The 19,722-nt window shown below is 30.8% G+C and overlaps 1 protein-coding gene across 1 annotated transcript in view; it reads right to left on the bottom strand.

Annotated features, from left to right (window-relative positions):
• The window catches only part of LOC132717438 (MAM and LDL-receptor class A domain-containing protein 2-like), a 149,806-nt gene that overhangs the window by 75,851 nt on the left and 54,233 nt on the right, over positions 1 to 19,722 (bottom strand). The window contains 20 exon segments of the mRNA XM_060700908.1: positions 279 to 419; positions 653 to 997; positions 1,282 to 1,425; positions 1,853 to 1,943; positions 2,449 to 2,720; positions 3,048 to 3,194; positions 3,502 to 3,579; positions 3,701 to 3,704; positions 4,146 to 4,199; positions 4,514 to 4,776; positions 5,474 to 5,614; positions 11,548 to 11,581; positions 11,583 to 11,884; positions 14,089 to 14,191; positions 14,751 to 14,995; positions 15,416 to 15,562; positions 15,913 to 15,990; positions 16,494 to 16,683; positions 17,078 to 17,244; positions 19,352 to 19,489. Coding sequence (XP_060556891.1) covers positions 279 to 419; positions 653 to 997; positions 1,282 to 1,425; positions 1,853 to 1,943; positions 2,449 to 2,720; positions 3,048 to 3,194; positions 3,502 to 3,579; positions 3,701 to 3,704; positions 4,146 to 4,199; positions 4,514 to 4,776; positions 5,474 to 5,614; positions 11,548 to 11,581; positions 11,583 to 11,884; positions 14,089 to 14,191; positions 14,751 to 14,995; positions 15,416 to 15,562; positions 15,913 to 15,990; positions 16,494 to 16,683; positions 17,078 to 17,244; positions 19,352 to 19,489 — 3,084 coding nt within the window.

Genomic DNA, 19,722 nt, shown 5'->3' with positions numbered 1-19,722 from the left:
AGTCTTTGTTGACAGCAAGTCTCTTAAGTAGGTAATGGAATTAATAATAAAGGACTATAAAATGATAGCTTTACAATTTATTTACATACATTTACACTTGTTGGTGGTATCTGTAGAACAAGTATGACTTCATGTTTACAAACATTACCGATTCAACCATATTGAATAAAGTTCTTGCAATTAATAACTCTATATTCCTTTTATATACTATGACTCATTGATAACGGAACAGAAATGCTAATTTACACATACCAATGCATGAAACATGACACACCTACCTGTGTTATCATTGTGGGTGTGATCATTCTGTGGTCCTGTATATTTGCTTGACGTCCCTCCATTTCCTATCAGCCAATCAAAATCATCTGTTCTTAGATTGGTCCATGTACACATAGTGCCATCGTCAAAGTTACAATTACCTATGAAAAAAACAACAACAAAGTTAAAAAAAAAAATAATCTTAATTTCAAAATCATATCATTGATAAAGAAAAAGATAAGAATTTACTTGGGAAATTTAGTAATAGATTTTTGTCATCAAGTATTTAGCCTATCTCTGAACCTAATGTTAGAGAACAAAAAGTCTAAATGTAATAAAAAAGAAAAAAAAAGAAAATGTATACCAAGTAATCAGATATATAATTATATTTGACCTGGTAATGTACATCCTCCACTTATTATAGAAATATCATCAATTGCCATATCACTCTGGTAACCAGTGCCTACAATGCCCTCAAACATTAATGTATAGTTAGAACTTTGTGGAATTGTAACTTGTGCCAGTTGCCAGGCAATTCCCTGGTTTCCAGTTTTGGTCCAGATTCGTTGTGGTCTTGTTCCCTGTCTAAGAATTACATTTAGTGTTCCCATACTTGCACCATTCATATTGTACCAGAAGTTTAGACAGCCTCCTCTAGATAAAGAGTAACTAGGGGAGAGAAGTTGTGCTGCGTCTCCTCTACGACGAGGTGAACTTGCTTCAATATACATGTAATGACCTGAAGAAAAAAAATATACACAATTTAGCTTATTTATGAACATTAAAATTGGCACAGCTTATTACGATAATAGATAAAACGGAAACCTTAAAAGTTTGAAATGGTAAAATTAAAAATGTTGCAGTTTGGTTTAATTGTTCAAATAAAATCAATAACAAATAGCATATAATTTTCCCTTTTATGATCTGTTTCTTGTAAAACTACAGTATTGTTTATGCTGCATGTATGGCACTATTCACCATGAAATACAAATATGAAGTAATATAAGGAAATATAAGTTTTACCTCTATTGGTACCATATGTATGGTCATTGCGAGGTCCTGTTCCAGAAGACGAGGTGCCCCCGACAGATCTTGACCAATCAAATACATCAGTCTTAACCTGAGTGTAACCACATAGACCAAGCTCAAAGTCACACTTAGCTCCAGCTGAAATAAGAACAAATCACTTAAATACCTTTGCCTTATACCCAGTGAATGTATTGTATGTCCAGTGTAACAAAGTCAAAGCAATTAGTGACAAATCTTTACATAACTCAGCCCATATAAACAGTGTACATATGAAGGTTTAATATACATACTGTAGTTTATTTTTATAAAGACAAAGATAGACACAGAATGTTTTTTTCTTTTTTTTTATTGAGTCCTTGATGTATTCTTGAGGACTCAAACACTTAGTGAAACTATGTGAAATGTAAATGAAGTTAAATGAAAATAATATCCACACAGAACAACCTTCAAATCATCTTAAATTATTCTTATGGATGTTGCAACCTATTACTAGACAAACAGGGAAATGGGTAAGCATGGAAGGAACATTAATAAACTACCTGTATATATACAAATGTATACTTACGTGCTTGTTGACATGGTTGAGTGGAGAATGAAATGTCATCAATGGCTATATCACCACGGTAACTTGTCCCTCTTACTCCCTCAAACACTATCTGTAATCATAAAATTTTCTTTCTAAGACTCCATCTTCTTTTCTTTATTAATGATAAGTTCAAAATAGAAAAGTAAGCAGATGGTGGCAGTGGTTTTTTCTCATTTAATTGGGAAGAGGACTTAGCTTTTTGATTTTGTGAAGATTTATTGCTAAAATTGCTAGTTTGGGAAGCAAAGTGAATTGATTAATTTCAAACCTTTGGGAAAACTGTATTAAGAAAATTTCTTTTGGGAAGAAGCCTTAAACAGGCCTCTATTACATAAGGTGAAAAATCACTTGTTGGTCATATGCTCCATTTTCTTCCTATCATTTACATGTTGCTGTTTTTTAATCTGTACAAATGTAATTGTAACTTTATATGTCATGATAATTTCTATATCTATTATTAAAGCTTCTTAATAAAAATACTAACTTAGATCTATGATACATTTACAACTTTCACAAATTTTCACAATTGACCAACTATTAACAAGGCTTTCTCAATAGATAAATTCCCACTTTACCTGGAAGGAAGCTCCTTGTGTACTTGTTATATCAACAGTTTGGAAATGCCACTGATTGTTGATAGTTCCAGTATGGCTCCAGACTGGAGTTCCAATCTGTCTCCCAAATTTGGCATATACATTTAGTGTGTTGACATCGGGTCCATACATGTGGTACCAGAATCTCAGGCATTGAGCGTTGGCACGTGGAGGAATAGATGGACTGTTAAGTCTAGCAGTATCATTAAGTCGTCTTGGACTTGATGTCTCAATGAAAGCATAATGACCTTGAGCTGAAGTAGAAAAAAGATGGTGAAAAATTTCAACACTTACATTGATTTCAATCATTTAAATTATATAAATAATTCAAATTTAATAATTAACTAAACATTCATTCTAAAGCTTATTAATGCTGATGAACACTCACTTAGTTACATAAAACTTTAATGCATAAAGATACACATTATAGTATACAGGAAAATGCCCAGGAGTTTTCTGGCAGATTGCTGCTATAAACAATTATCAATTAAAAGAAAATACTGGCACCGACCCCTTAATTTAAATTTCAGGACAAAATTATGATAAATATATATCATTATAATTATATAACAGTTACAAACCTGTTCCAAGTGTGTGATCTACTGAAGGTCCTGTCTGTCCTGATGAAGTAGGACCAGTGGCCCTTGTCCAGTCAAATTTATCATCTTTAGATTGTGCCCACTGACAGAAATCTCTCTCAAATGTACAGTCCAGTCTAGATGGGGGCACTGTAAGAAAATTTACCTTTCAATCTGACTCTTTTTAGTACAAACAGTATATACATGTATTAAATAATGAAAGGTCTAAAAAACCTTACAGACACCTCTGATCTTATGCTTTAAAAATGCTTATCTTTTTGCACAAAAGTTTTTATTTTATGCTTTTGAGTGGATTACTGATTTATAAAACATACATAAATACTGTGTATAGAATACAGTAATGGTATAATTATTATATTCCTAAAATTGCATTTTTTTATCATGCCAAGTCTTATATCTACTGCTAAATAAATGATAAACATAATTGATATATTACATGTGGGTGGGGTAGTGGATCCAGTTGATGGATAGTAGGTTGTTTGCATTGCTGATGTGGCTGCTGTTGGTGGTTGAACTGGAAAAAATATCAATTTATCATTACATTATCATTAATTTGGATGATATTATATCACAACTTATTCTTTTCTAAAAAGCCAAAAATCAAGAAATGATCTTTACATCTTTTCTCAATATACATTTCTATTTTTAATAGATTTTTTATTTTAAAATTATAAAAAATCTAAAAAACATCTTTTTGGAAATTTTTTTTATTTTTTAAAAATTTTTTAACCCCTATTAAAAATTCTTTTCATTTTAATATCTTTTTTTTCCCTTTATTTTACTTTACATTTTTCTTTTTGAACAGAAAGATGCTAATCCCAAGGAAAAAAAATTGTTGTAGCTAGGACAACAACGCTAAAGATAAACTAAGAAAAAACTGAATGGTTTTGGCCAAATGAGGGCGGGGTTTGTATTTAAAAGGTTATTAAAGGTTTTAGAAAATGCACTCAATTTGTAACACCTAAAAAAATTTCTTTTCCCAGTAAGCAACTTTTCCTTTTTTAGTAGTGGGTTTAAATTTATAACTGAGCTTTAAAACTTCCCAAAGGCAGGGTGAGTTTGTAAAATAAATATATAAACCCAAAGAGCGATGTCACCTTGGTAACCATTGCCTCTCACAGCTTCAAATACAATCTACAAAAAAATCAGAAACAATTTCATAACTTCATTACCAAAAGGGGTTAACTCTTAATTCTTAGTTAAAGGTTTTCAATATTAAACATGATCAAATATATATTTGGATTTTTAGTTACGAATAAGTTCTTACAAATCTAGTAATTAATTCAAAGTATGAGAACAATAATCAGAATAAAGAAAATATTCAAAGGCCTAATTCATTGATATGGATTTGAAAGACTAATAAACACTGTTATACTATGAAAATTTTAAAGAAAAACCAATTTACAGAAATTTTGCAATGATTATAATTCAAGACTGTAGATTCTCACATAGAATGGCACTTTGCTTGAGAAGGCAACTTGTCCATTGATCCATGCTGTGCCCATGTCTTGTCCTAACTGCCATATTGTTGTACTACTGTTGGTATTATTAGCTGGTACCACTTTCACACTAAGGCTTCCGAGGTTACTACCATGCATGTTGAACCAGAAATTCACACATTTAGGCTGGGTAGGGGCAAACTTTAAACTTTTAAGATCAGCTTTATCTCCAGGTTTTCTTGGAGCTGATGCCTCAATAAATACATATTGTCCTATATAAAAGTAACAATAAATTTATTCATAAATAATTCAGCAATATCAAACAGTACACAAACAAGTTCTCAAGAACTGTGAAATTTTAAAATGCTCATAGTGAAAATGTTAGACCATGGAGATTTGAGATACAATTGTATTTGAATGTGTCTTTTTATGATAGTTTACTTTACAATCAAGTTGAAGTATCTTGTGAGACACTGTAACAAAAATAATTTGTACCTTAAAGTAAGTAATTATTTCATAACATGCATGTCATATGAATGAAGGCAAAATCAACACACATATATGTTGTTAAAAAACGTTTACATGAAGTTTTCCTTTTCTATTTATCACACACCCGTGCCGATTTTGCGAATCCGTAAATATGGTATTGCACGGCCGTGCATATATTTTGACGTGACATCAATATCGTTATACAAACATAGTGTAAAGAGCGCTAAATGTTAGCGTTATACTGAAAAATGGCTGTTATTGCACTTTAAACGGTCTTTATTTTGGGTATGTGATAAATAGAATATTAAATTCGTGTAAGTTCCATACTGAATTTATTGCACTCGTTAAATAAAATAATATTATGCTCGCCAGAGGCTCGCATAATATAATTTTATACAACTCGTGCAACAAATTCAGTATGGAACTTACACTCATTCAATATCCTCTATATATTAAAAGTACCAGTTAACAATAGTTTACCAGTTGCATTTCCAACAGTATGATCAGTAGATGGTCCTGTAAGTTGTGAAGCTGTTGAACCACGTCCCAGTACCCAGTCAAAATTATCTATACCACCTGGGTTAGTCCATGTACACAGCCCCCCCTCAAAATCACAATTTCCTGAAAATGATTTTGGTATGTCAAGTTCATATTAAAAGAATCATTGACAAAGTAAGAATGCTGTCAAAGGATGACAACATTTCTATTCTATATAAGATACAATGTATAAATATGTTGAACCATAACTGAAAGGATAATCATATTCAATTAAGTGGTTAAATCTGAAGTTAACAGTTATTAAAATTTGTGTTGTCTGTAGTTCTATCAAGGAAGATAATTTCTGCTACTACAGGGGAGCACTGTGATCAATTAGTTACCACCCTTGTTTTTTTTGTAAAAGGGATAGAGATTTTCAAAAGTCATTGACCCCTTTTTCTTTAAATTTTTTTCAAAAGATTTATAATTAAATTTTACTTATGTTTTATTTTACCCTTTTATGTTTTATAAATGATATTACCCGTAATTTAAAAATTTATTAAGGTTTTCAAAACCCAAAAAAAAAAAAGTTTAAAACCCTGGGGTTTTTTTGAGTGATTTTAAAAACAACTAAAATTTTTTACTACAGATCAAAAAATTCAATATTCCAGTTTAAAAATGTTTAAACCCCTAGCACGAAAGAAAAGTAATTCCCAAGTAATCTCCAAAACAATGAAAAATTAAAAATGAATAAATTTGAGCCATTTAAAAAACCCAAAATAAAAGGGTTTGCGAAACCAAACAAAGGATTTCCCGACCAGCCTTTCGCATCCGCGCAACCTGATCAGGATCCATGTGTTCGCTAAACATTTTCCCCTTTCTTGTTTTTAAGGGGGTTTTTAAGCGAACAAACATGGATCCCCAAAGCGCAGGCTGGTCTGGGTCCATGCTGGTCGCAAAACCCCTTATGTTGGTTTTTTCCCAGGGCCCCGGCCCCATTTTATATTACCTGGTAGTTTAAAAATGCGAGTTTTTTCTACTGATATCATCTATAGATATATCAAACCCCGGTAAACCATTTCCCCATCACACCCTTTAAAAAACAATCTTTAAAAAAATACTTATATGTGGGGAAAAAAAATTTAAAAAAAAAATCAAATTCTCTTTTTATAGGTTTAAAGGGAATTTCCCCTTAAAAGGGCCCGACCAAAAAATTTCTCTTTTGGGCATTTTTCTTATTTTTTGTTTTTTTTTCCTACAGTCTTTTAAAATAAAAACACTCAGGGGCTTCTAATACCCCGTGAGTGAATAAATATAGAAACTGATTGTTTCTTCTACCACAAACCCCCACCTCAACATATATAAACACTGACTTTATTCCTTCCACTTACACAAAAATACATAGAATAGTAACACGTTTTTGCATTGAATAGAACTCTAAAACTGGAAAAGCAGTGCATTATCATTACTGTATGGGCATGTCATTGGAGTATGTAACACATAATAAAATTTTCATTACTAATACAATCTCAGCACATTATCTCATTAAAATGAATCACTTAATGTGTACCATAACTTGAATACAAAATATACATGTGTGTACCATGTCCCCAATAACAGTAACAGGTGTATATAATTTTAATATTTTACCCTGTTTAAGGTTATGTTTTAGCTCTCACTGTAGCCTGACCTAAATGCCCATTGTGGTCCCTGAGGTCCAGAGAGTGACCAGACTGGGGCTGAAGGTAACATAGCTTTTCCAGTCTTTACATAACCATTCAGGCTAAACCTATATGTTTTTACCATTCATATTGTAGTAAAAGTTCAGACACTGTGGCGAGGTAAAGCCAATCTGACGACTGACTAGCCACGCCTTCTGCCGCTGGTCGTCTTGCTTGTGAACTTGATTCAATATATATGTAGGAACCTATAAAAAAATAATTTCACTTTCAATGAATTTTCTATGGTTTAAACAGCCTTCTTATTTCTATTTTTACATCCTTGATATACCCATATTTGATAACTGACAGTTTCAAAAGGAATTTAAAGAAAGCCAAAAGGTAAAGGACCTGAATAATTATTTAAATTATCCCCACTGAAACGCTGTTTTCATGATGATAAGTAAGCTATAAAATTATGATCTTTAATCTATGTGTAGGTTCTTCAATAATTGGTTTTGAGTAACACACTTTTATCACAAGTCATAGTTTTGTTATAAAGTGTCATCTGATTATTGTCATATGGTTATTTAAGTGGTAGTGCCAAGGATTGATCCTAGAGTCCCTACATTTTTAGTAGAGAGTCATTCTTCTGCAGTATTTCTTTTATTTTCTGCATGTGAAAAAATCAATTAAAAAAAAAAATAAAAAATTTACCTGAGCGGTTTTTTTGTGTGTGATCGTTAGTGGGAACCCGGTTTTTCCCCTAGACGAAGGTTTGGGAAACCCCTTTTCTGTGGGCCAATCAAAAAAATCCCGATTTACTCTGAGCCCATCCACAAAGATCAGTGTCAAATGAGCAACACTTTCCCCCTGAAACAAATAATATTTTTACCATAAATCCCCCACTCCTTTCTTAAATTTGGGAAACTTTTTTTTTTAAAATTTAAAAAATTTGATTACCAAAATTTATTAATTTTTGGAAAAGTCCCAAAAAATTTTTTGCAAAAAGAAAGGGCTAAATTTTTAATAAACTTTTAATAATGAAAAGTCCTTTCGCTAATTTAATTAAATGATCCTTTAATTTTATAAGGGAAAATTTTCTTAAAAAAATTTGGTTTTAAAAGAAACCCCTTTTTTAAAAAAAAAAAATTTTTTGTAAATAAATGTTTTCCGGGAATTTAATTGTCATTTTTGGTTACTTAAGGTTTTGAAGGATTAATTAGAGCCCCTTTTTCATTTTTTAATTAAAAAATAAAAACCGGGCTGATTTAATTTTTTCTTTTTTACCATTTGAAATTTCAAAACAAAAATTTTCATTTTTAACGTTTTTATTTAAATTCGTGACTTAAATGGAACCGGTTAAAAATTTGAGGTGGAAACGAAGTTCGCTGTGTTGAAATCAAAAATCAATCCGATTTAAATTGACCCCTTTTCCCCCCGGGTTTTTTTTTTCCCAAGGGGAAGATTAAAAACAAAATTCAATTAAAAATATTCTCCTTTTGCTTTCAAAAAATTTTTTTTTGGGATAAAAATACAAAAAAGTAAAATTCCTTTTAAAAAGGTGTTTTTCTTTTTTTTCTAAAATAAAAACAAAATTTTTTTTAAAAATTAATTTATTTTTTTTATAACATTTAAAAAAACAGATCAACCCAAACCCATTTTGTGAATATTTTTATTTTTTTCGAAAATTTTATCGAAATCATATAGTATTTTTTTTTTTTTTTTTTTTAAAAAATCATTAAAAAATTAAAAGCTTATTTAATACAAAATGTTTTTGGGTATTTGGGTTGGGCAGGGGATTTTTTTTCTCTAAACCCCCTTGTTTACATGCCCAAAACTTTTTGGAACATGAAAAAAATTTTTTTCCCTTTTAAATTTGGACAAGCCCCGGGAAAACCATATGTTAATAAATAAACCCCTAATACCGGGGTAACCAGGCCAACAACCCCTTCAAGGCAACATTGTATTTTTGAAAGTAGTTTGCTGGGATATTAACGGTCCAGATTTCCTTTGGTTCCCCTTTGTGTGCCTAGTTTAGTCCCAGTTTGGTGATCCCAGAGTTTTTTGGTCTATAACCAAATTAAATCATAAAAGGAAACCCTTTCAAATCCCTTTAAAAAAATTTTAAACATAATAGTGATTTAAACATTTATTTGGGTTTTCATGAACAATACGGGTTTTGTAATTTTCTTACTTTATATTTAAGATTTTTAGGATAACAAAAAAAAAAAAAAAATCAATTTTAAATTTAAAAAAATTTTTAAATAAATGCCCCTAAATCTGTTCTTAATCTTTGAAACCCCAAAAAAAAAAATTATAAATTAAAATTGTGTTTTTAAAGGGTTTTTAATTAGCAAATTTTTATGTTAAAAAAAGGTTTCAACTTTAAAAAAGGGTTTAAAAAGTTTTATAAACAAGTCCCTTTTTTGAGATGTTGAGTGCTTTAACAGGGGGGGTCCATCATATGGTACCAAATTTTCAGAAAAAGAAAGCTTTTTCTGGGGGGAACTTGTCCCAGACAAAGCCGAGTTTTAAATCATTAGGTTTCCTTTGATGGGGTTTTAAAAACATAGATTTTACCACCCCTTTATCTAAAAAAAATTTTTTTTGTACAAAAGGGTTCATTTTTTAACGGGGAAACCCCTTTAAAAACCACTAATTTTTTTAAAAAATAAACAGAAAATTTTCAAGAACAATGAAACTAAAATTTTTTACAGATTGATTAAATATGGTTTTAAAAGGGTTTTTCTTTTTTTGGGCCCTTTCCCTTTTGCTTTGTTTGAAAAAAAAAACAAAAAAAGGGTTTTCTTGATTAAAAAAAATTTAATTGACTAAAAAATTTTCGGCGATCCATTTTTTTTGTTTTTATTTCAATCACTGTTTTTTAGAGTTTTTTAAGCCCTTTTTAATAATGAGAAATAAAACATTTTCACATTTCTACAAAAATTTTTTATAAAATCAACTTTACCTTTTCCGGGCCTGTGGTATGATCAGCTTTTGGGTCCCGTAACCCAGGGGTGCCGAAAGGCCCCTTTAGATAAGCCCAGTTAAACAATTTCTTAGGTAAAATAAGCTAAAAAAAGGCCTTTGGTTGTTTGAAAGTTTTTTGGGTTTTTTTTTTTCTATTTAAAAAGGCAATTTGGTCAAAAATAATAATTAATTGACGTGGGCAATTTTTTTCCCCTTGTTTAAAATTAAAATCCCTAAATTAAAAAAATAGTTTAAAAAATTTTTTAAATTTCAAAGGGAATTTTAAAAAGGGGCTTTTTTCCCCGGAGGAATTTTAAAATTTTTAAAGGGTTTTTTTTCCCAAAAAGGGCAAAAATGTAGGGTTCCACTTTTTCTTTGGAAAAATTTTAGACCCCCCCTGCTTTTTTTTCCCGGGAATTTTAAAATTTTTCAAAAAAATTTAAAAAAAATTACCAAAATTAAAAGGTTAAAACCTTTTAACTTAACTTCCTGGGGTTAAGGGCAAAAAATTTGGAAATTTTTTTCAAAATTTTTTTTAAATATAATTTCTTTTTTAAAAAAAACCCGATATAAATTTTGTTTAAATCCCCCTTTATTTATTTAAAAAATTAAAAATTTTTTTTTTTACCTTTTAAATCCCGGGGGTTCCCCTTTTTTCTTTTTAAAAATTTTAAATTTTACTTTAACTAAAAATTTCCTAAATAAATTTATAAAATTTCCCCCAAAGGGTTTAAAAATTTATCTAAAAAAAATTCCCAATAATTTTCCTAACCCCCAAATTACAGGAAGGTTAATTTGGTGAAAAGGGAAATTCTAAAACCCTATTTCCTTTTTATTTGGGAAAAGGGGGTTTCCTCTTAAAACCTTTAAAGAAACCTGAAAAAAGGGGGGTTTTGGGTAAAAGGGAAATGTCCTTTTTTTAAAAGCTAATTTTTTTCCCCTTTGGGTAAAAAAGGTAGGTTTCCCAAATTAAAACCCCAAATTGACCTTAAAAAAACTTTTTCAATATTTAAGTCTCATATACATGTAGTGCCCTAAAATACAGAAAACAGAATAAAAAATACTGTTAAAATATGTCTCTGACTCTCAATATACATGTAGTGCCCTAAAATACAGGAAACAAATTTTAAAAAATACTGCTAGAATATGCTCAATATTATATCATTGGATATTGCATCAATAAAATTTTTAAAGCTTACTTAAAGAAATCTAAACAGAAAATCTAAGAATAAATATGGAATTTATAAAAAATTTTGAAGGCTTAATTAGCTCGTTTTTTTGGGTTTTTTTCTGTTGTTTTTTTTTTGCCATGTTCAAGTAAAAGTTGAGGAGATAATTAAAAATCAAGAAATTACATATAAATGTATTTAAGTTAAACTGTTTATACGGTATTACTTTCACTGAATTCATTGAAAACTACACAGAAAATTGCCTAGTTTTACATACCAAGGAAAGTCCCAATTGTGTGATCATTTTGAGGGGCCTGTTCCACTGCTGCCAGTGTGCCCTTGTTTTCGAAGCCAATCAAAATCGTCCCCTGTTCGTGTATTTCTCCAGGAGCAAGTATCCTTCTCAAAATTACATGATCCATCATCCCCAATACAGGCACCATTAGTAATTGTCACATCATCAATAGCAATGTCACTTCTGACTCCTGTGCCACGTATTCCCTCAAATGTTAACTGGTGACACAAAATCATACAATTATTATGAAAAACTTGGAAATGGCAATGTATATACTGTTTAAAATATTTGGTGATATCTATAACTTTATCCACAAGAAAACAGCATTAGAGTTTTTTTCCATTTGGTTTGATAGTATTCTATAGAAGAAGTACAAAAACATTTTCACAGCCAGTAAATACCTACCAAAGAGTTGGGTAAGACATCTTTTCAACAATTTAAAATTTTACTCTCCCGGCCAATTTAAATGTGAAAAAAAATAAAACCCCCCCAACAATTTGGGAGACAAGATTTAAAAAAATCTAAAAAGTTTAAAAATTTTCCCCTTTTTTTTTAAAAACCAAATGGCCTTTAAAATATGGGCAAATATTTTATGGTTTTAAAATATTCACTTTAAAACCCGCCAAGTAAATGTTGATTTTACCGGGGAAACCCGGGCCTTTAACCATTTGTTACCCTGGTTACCTTTTTTGACGTATTGGGGAACCAATTTGGGATTTCCGGTTTAGCATAAACATTTTAAATGTGCCCACTGTTACCCTACTTTTATTTAAAAAATATACACAGGAAACCAGTGGGTTTCTGGCTGGGGGGAGAAAATATTCTAGCTTTTTTGTCCCCTTACCCCTTGGTGCAGAAAAGCCCCAATATAAAATTAAAAACCCCGAAAGCCCTAAAAAATATTTTAAAAAATCTTTTTTCATTTTTCAAAACCCTTTTTTTTCCGGGGCCAAAAAACTTTATTAATTTTTAATTTTAAAATTAAAATTTTTAAAAAAACCCAAGGGCCTTTTGTTTTTTTATTAAAAAATCAAATTTTTTAAAAATCATTTTTTACCAAAATTTAAAAAAAAATTAAACTCATTTGAAAAAAACCGAAGTGGAGGAAGAAACCCACTTCAAAATTTTAACAAATTTTTGGGACCTTTTTCCAAAAAAAAGATAAGAACTTTAGAAAGTAATCCCTTTAAAGGGCACCCCCTAATTAAACTTCAAGGGGGAAAAAACAAAATTTCCTTTTCAAAAAAATAAATTTTCAAAATGCCAAAAAAATTAAAAAAATACAGTTTAATGCCCAATTTAATTTTAAAAACCGAACCCCATGTTTAAATAAACCCGTTCCCAAAAAACCAAAAAATTTGGTCAAAAAGGGGTTTGAAAAAAAACCGGGTTTTAAAATTTAAATGTTTTCAAGAAAAAAGGGGGTTTTAACAAATTCCCCTTTTTTAAAAAAAAGCTAACCTTTATTAATTGAAAAGGGAATTTTAAAAAAGGAAAATCTTAACTTGAAATTTTAAAAGGAAAATTTAATTTTTCCCAAACCTTAAGAAAAATTGGGAAATTTAAAAAATCCGCACCAAAATTTATCAATCCTTTTTGGAAAAGCCGGGAAAAAAAAGTTTATTGAAAAAAAAACCGAAAAGGGTTCCCAAAATGCCTGTAGAAAACCGTTGTAAAGATCCTATTTCCATGTCCAACAAAAAACATTTTGTCCCCTTTTCTTTTCTTTTTAGTTACATATTCTTCTTGATTCAAATGAAAATGTTGAGCGCTCCCTGAAAAAAATTTATGTTAGAAAAATTTTTTTATTATGTTTAAAAAAAAATTCCCATTATCAACAAACCAAAATTACACATATAGGAAAAAATTGGTGGGAACACAATTTGAAAAATACAAAGTACAATGTTTTTTAGCAATTTATGTTTCAATTGAAATTTTCCCAAAATTTGGTTTTTTAAGTGAAAATTTTTAAAAACAGACCATCTTTAATTTTTTAAAAAATTTAAAAAAACATTTATTTTTCAAATATAAGAACACTCACCAGACAAAATTTGGAAAAATTTGGGAAATTTGGGCCCAATCAGGTTTAAAAAATGTTGTTTATTATTTTGCAATTTAAATTTTATAATCACACATTCTTTTTTCAGCCATGGCCTGTGACAATTCCTAATTTTTCATGAGACTGAACTTATATTTATGCAGTTAACTAACGTTATATTAGTGATATAAAGATGGAGATGGACCCTTACTGATTTCTTTAGCATATTTAATCGTTTCTTTGATTTTATTTTACTTTGTATTTCATTAAGATTTCTTAAAAATATCTGATGACGACACTGACATATATAACAAGACATAACAATAGTGAAGACATTTTAAGTGTGTTGTGAAAATCATGAATTAGTAACAGGGCCAGCCAGTTATCAGTAAGGGCTTGCAAAGTATTACAATCCCTAGCTGATAAATTTTTATTTTCAGATTTACTTAATCCTTCAGGTTGTTTTATTCTCAGTTAATACATACCAGAACAAGATCCAGTGGTAACAGAGATATCATCTAGACCAATATCTCCTCTATAACTGGTACCTCTCACACCTTCAAACACTATATTGTACTGTCTGGTTCCCTATATAAAACAAATAAATGGAAAAATATACTGTTTGGTTCCCTATTTAAAACAAATAAATGGAAAAATTTACTGTTTGGTTCCCTATATAAAACAAATAAATGGAAAAATATACTGTTTGGTTCCCTATATAAAACAAATAAATTCGAAAAATATACTGTTTGGTTCCCTATATAAAACAAATAAATGGAAAAATATACTGTTTGGTTCCCTATATAAAACAAATAAATGGAAAAATATACTGTTTGGTTCCCTATATAAAACAAATAAATGGAAAAATGTACTGTTTGGTTCCCTATATAAAACAAATAAATGGAAAAATTGAAGAACAATTTGCAATAGCCCTGAGATTCTACTTTGTTTATATAAAAAATGTGACTTCTTATAATGAACATTGATTGTTAGCTGTCATTAGTTTATGCAAAATTTCTATTTTACCAGTAAACAATCATACCTGTCCATAGATAACTTAATTTGAAAATTCAAAATGCTGTTAAAAGCTGTTAAAAACAATATGGAATAGTTTCAACTGCAAAAATAACAAGGTTACATCCTTTACCTGTATATTAATGTTAGCATTGTACCACTTGTTGGACAATGTGCCTGTATGACTCCATACTGGTGAACCTAGAGAACTGCCTGACTTCAAGTAAACATTAAGGGTGTTAACATGAGTACCGTACATATGATACCAGAAATGTAAGCATTTTGTTGTGGTGTCTGTCACTGGTGCAGATAAAATGCGAGCTGTGTCATTCATTCTCCTTGGACTTGATGCCTCAATAAAGATATAGTGTCCACGGCCTGAAATTTAAATATCCATAAAACATCCATATATCCTTGACTATTATAGATCAAAGCTGTCAGCTGTCTATACTAAATCTCACTAAAGTGTATTTTGTTTGACAAAAAATATCTCAATATTATGAATCAGTAATAGATTCAGAAGCAGATATTCTTTTTACCAACATAACATTTGAAATCAAGTATAAATTCACAAGTTACACTAATATTTACTCACAAGTGTAATTCAAAAGGCCAAAATATAACCACCCTAAAATCTTATGTTTCAACTACAGTTTTATAATTCAAAAGAAATAAGAAAAATCTGTATTAACTTACAATTAAGTTATATGTACACTATAATTTATGAAAAACTGAAAATTCTAACATAAGAAAAAAATACAATAATTCAGAAAGACAATGAGAAAACTGAGAACTTACCATTTTGACCCATAGTATGATCAAAGGAAGGACCAGTATTGGCAGACCCGGTTCTGCCTGTCTGTAGAGTCCAATCAAACTGATCGTCCTGGGCCTGTGTCCATGTACAAAGACCATTCTCAAAATTACAGTCATATTTAGATGGGGCTGAAATATTAAATACAACTTTCCTAATCATTTGCTATTAACAAATTTTCATAACCTTTTTCATACCCTATTAGAATGAATCCATTTACTAAATTTCAATGAAAAATTAAAAAAAAACAAAAACAAATAAGCGTATTTTAAATCTTTCAATTATTTCAAAAGATCATTCATAAATAATAACTGCATTATATTGTAATTTGTTTTTTTTTATATTTAAACGACAAAACTTTTGAGCAAATACTCACCATTATTAAAAAATTTTCATCGAGACTTGTTTAAAATTCTCCATATGCAAAATTAATTATTCATTCTACATTTTTTCTAGACAAAATAATGTGCCACAGTTTTACCTGGTGTAGCAGTCACTAAAGTTGAACTTGTGGGAAAAGCGGTTGTCTGGGTACCTGTCATAGCATCTACTGGGCTTGCTGAAATAAAATTATTACATTTTTACTGAGTATTGACATAAGTTGAATCCTATACATGTTTTTTTTATCAAAATTGTTATAAACTCCTTAACTTTCTTATTGTAATTGATATCTGAAGTCTATGGATAAATAGAGTAAACATTTAGTTTTAAATCATGATTTCACAGGACGTAAAATGTAACACGAACATGTTAAGTCAATTACCTTCTCTGATTGTATCCCGACAATGAGATATATAAAGTTAAATATACCCAATATATTATATTTTTTTAATGAACGATTGTGAATGAGAAATGCCATTTACTTTGAAGTAAAATATATCCCATATGAAAGGCAAAATTCCACATTTGTAAGTATTTCAATTTTTTTCTATAGCTGCTTAATGTTGAATAAATGAAACAAAAAACAGCAATATAATGTCAGTAGAAAACTATTATATCTATTATCTTTAGTTAAAATGTTTGCATATAAATTTAAAATGTTTGCATATTATTGTTGCTTACTTTGACATTTTCCTGTGGTAATTGTTATGTCGTCAATGGTAACATATCCTCGAGAAGAAGCTGTCCTCGTGAACTGGAACATAATCTGGTAATTGTTTCGGTTTAAAACCGGGAACTGACCCTGTGTCCATTGTCCTTTTGCTTTTGAAGGTTGGTTATATAATTTCCAAGCGTTTGATTGTTGAGATCCCTATAATGATACAGACATTTTCTGTGATTGATAGGTATGTGATATACATACAGCAAAAACTAAAATTGCATCCACAAAAAGGATTATATATATATTATTATAACACCTCAAACATGTAGTTAAGCTAGCATTTAAGCTTGACTTCTTATTCATTATAATTCAAAAAGACATGTGCCTGGTTATGAGAGATAATCTGTAAAGAAAAACAGCTTTCTGTTTTAGTATAGTGCTTTGTATTTATTATCATCATTACTTACTTCATTCATGTGTTGTGGCTTTAAATTTTTAAAATTTTGTACCTTTAATGATTTTTCCATCTTAAAATATATTGCTTAATATGTTGCTATTGCACAGAAGTTCTTTAATATAGGTAAAATATGAACTTAAAATGTACCTGCATAACCCAAGCTGACAAACTTCCAATACTTGTTGTTCCATAGAAAATAAACCAGAATCTAACACATGCACCACTTGAGCTGGTTGCTGGCATTGATGGACCCAGCAAGTCAGCATGGGAACCAGGGGTAGTAATACTACCATCTCCGATATATAAGTAGCGTCCTGTTAGATAAAACCAAAATAAAATGAGCCGGGTCATGACAAAACCAATGTAATGCGTTTTGCGACCAGAATGGATCCAGACCAACCTGCGTGTCCGCACAGTCTGATCAGGAGCCATGCTGTTTGCTATCAGTTTCTCTATTTGTAATAGAGTTTGTAAGCGAACAGCATGGATCCTGATCAGACTGTGCGGACGCGCAGGCTGGTCTGGATCCATGCTGGTCGCAAACGCATTATGTTGGTTTTGTCGTGACGCTGCTCAAATGAATTATATGTGAAATAAGAGTTCAATCAAGTATGATTAAAATACAAGATAAAGAAACACTATCACTAGTATGTAAAGAATATCCTTACATAAATTAAGTCACATCCTTTCACTAATATCAATATTTTGAGGGACAAAATGAGTCATGTGGTTTTTAGAAGTAGTTATATTCCATTCTAAACTTACTGACATTATCACAGATTCATAAAAACATATATTTTGAACGAAAGAGCAGTTGCATTTAATCATCAACGTAAATAAAAAAGAATTATGTCAATCTAAGACAGTGTAAACTACCATTTATCAATTGCATTTGAACTCCAACTAGACCTATCACTGAAGGTGATTAATACCCCCACCAGCAACTTTGACTTTTTGAAAAATAAGTAGTCTGAAGAAAAATTTGAACACAAACTATCAACTGTGTACAAAGAAATATTTCAATTAATTGTAATCCCTACTGGGGTCTCTAAATAAGCTTGCTTTTCACAAAAGTTGAATACAATATCTCATTTCTAACTCTAGTTATTATCCGGAAACCATTTTTCTATTTTTAGTAACACCTTGACCCTAGGGGGTCCAAAAGCAATACCAACCAAGGTCATCATATAAGCTTGCTATACACCAAATTTGATTACAATATCTCATTCCTAACTCAAGTTATTGTCAGAAAACCATTTTTCTATTTTTAGTAACAGTGACCTTGACCCCAGTGGGCCCAAATGCAATACCAACCCAAGTCTTCATATCAGCTTGCTATACCCCAAGTTTGATAACAATATCTCATTCCTAACTCTAGTTATTGTCCAGAGATTTTTCTATTTTTAGTAACAGTGACCTTGACCTTGACCCCAGGGGGTCCAAATGCAATACTAACCCAGGTCACTATATAAGCTTGCTATACACCAAGTTTGATAACAATATCTCATTCCTAATTTTAGTTATTGTCCGGAAACCATTAAATAACGGTGACCTTGACCTTGACCCCAGGGGGTCCAAATGCAATACCAAGCCAGGTCTTCATATAAGCTTGCTATACAACAAGTTTGATAACAATATCTCATTCCTAACTCTAGTTATTGTCCGGAAACCATTTTTCTATTTTTAGTAACGGTGACCTTGACCTTGACCCCAGGGGGTCCAAATGCAATACCAAGTCAGGTCTTAATGTAAGCTTGCTATACACCAAGTTTGATAACAATATCTCATTCCTAACTCTAGTTATTGTCCGGAAACCATTTTTCTACTTTGAGAAACGGTGACCTTGACCCCAGAGGGTCCAAATGCAATACTAACCGGGGTCTTCATATTAGCTTGCCATACAGTTTGATTACTATATCTCATTCTTAACTCTATTTTGTCCTAACTCGAGTTATTGTCCGGAAACCAATTTATTTATATTTAATAACGGTGACCTTGACCTTGACCCCAGGGGGTCCAAATGCAATACCAACCCAGGTCTTCATATAAGCTTGCTATACACCAAGTTTGATAACAATATCTCATTCCTAACTGTAGTTATTGTCCAGAAACCATTTTTCTATTTTTAGTAACAGTGACCTTGACCTTGACCCCAGGGGGTCCATATGCAATACCAACCGGAGTTTTCACATAAGGTTGCTATATACCAAGTTTGATTACAATACCTCATTCCAAACTCTAGTTATCGTCCGGAAACCATGATGTGGACCGACCGACGGACCGACGGACCGACCGACCGACAAGCTGACTCCTATATACCCCCCCTAAACTTCGTTTGTGGGGGTATAATGACTCCTATATACCCCCCCTAAACTTCGTTTGTGGGGGTATAATAAATTCACGTAAAAAATCATTTCTTACCTTGTCTAGCACCAAATGTATGATCCCCTGATGGGCGCAGACTGGAAGTTGTAGAGTTGGCATTCATGATCACCCAGTCAAAGTTATCAGTCTTTGAATTTCTCCAGCTACAGAGTCCCATTTCAAAGTTACAATCTCCTAAAATGTATTACAGAAAATAATACTGTCTTGAAAATAGCTTTGACCTATTGTTTTACATTGGTTTAATAATCAAGATATTCCATATTCAATATCTGCCATTAAAACTGAACCATTACTTATTTTATTCAACTAGTATAAAAGTTTGAATAAAATCATTGTGCATACTATTTGTTTAAAGCTTTAATAAGAACTAGTTTCATAAGAAGAAAGAAACTGCATCATGGCATGTT

The sequence above is a fragment of the Ruditapes philippinarum genome, unplaced genomic scaffold, assembly GCF_026571515.1.
Source record: "Ruditapes philippinarum isolate M1 unplaced genomic scaffold, ASM2657151v2 ctg1642_1_1_1_1, whole genome shotgun sequence".
Lineage (NCBI taxonomy): Eukaryota > Metazoa > Mollusca > Bivalvia > Venerida > Veneridae > Ruditapes > Ruditapes philippinarum.
Note: the sequence above shows the minus strand (reverse complement) of the source record. Positions and strands in the feature narration are given on the sequence as shown.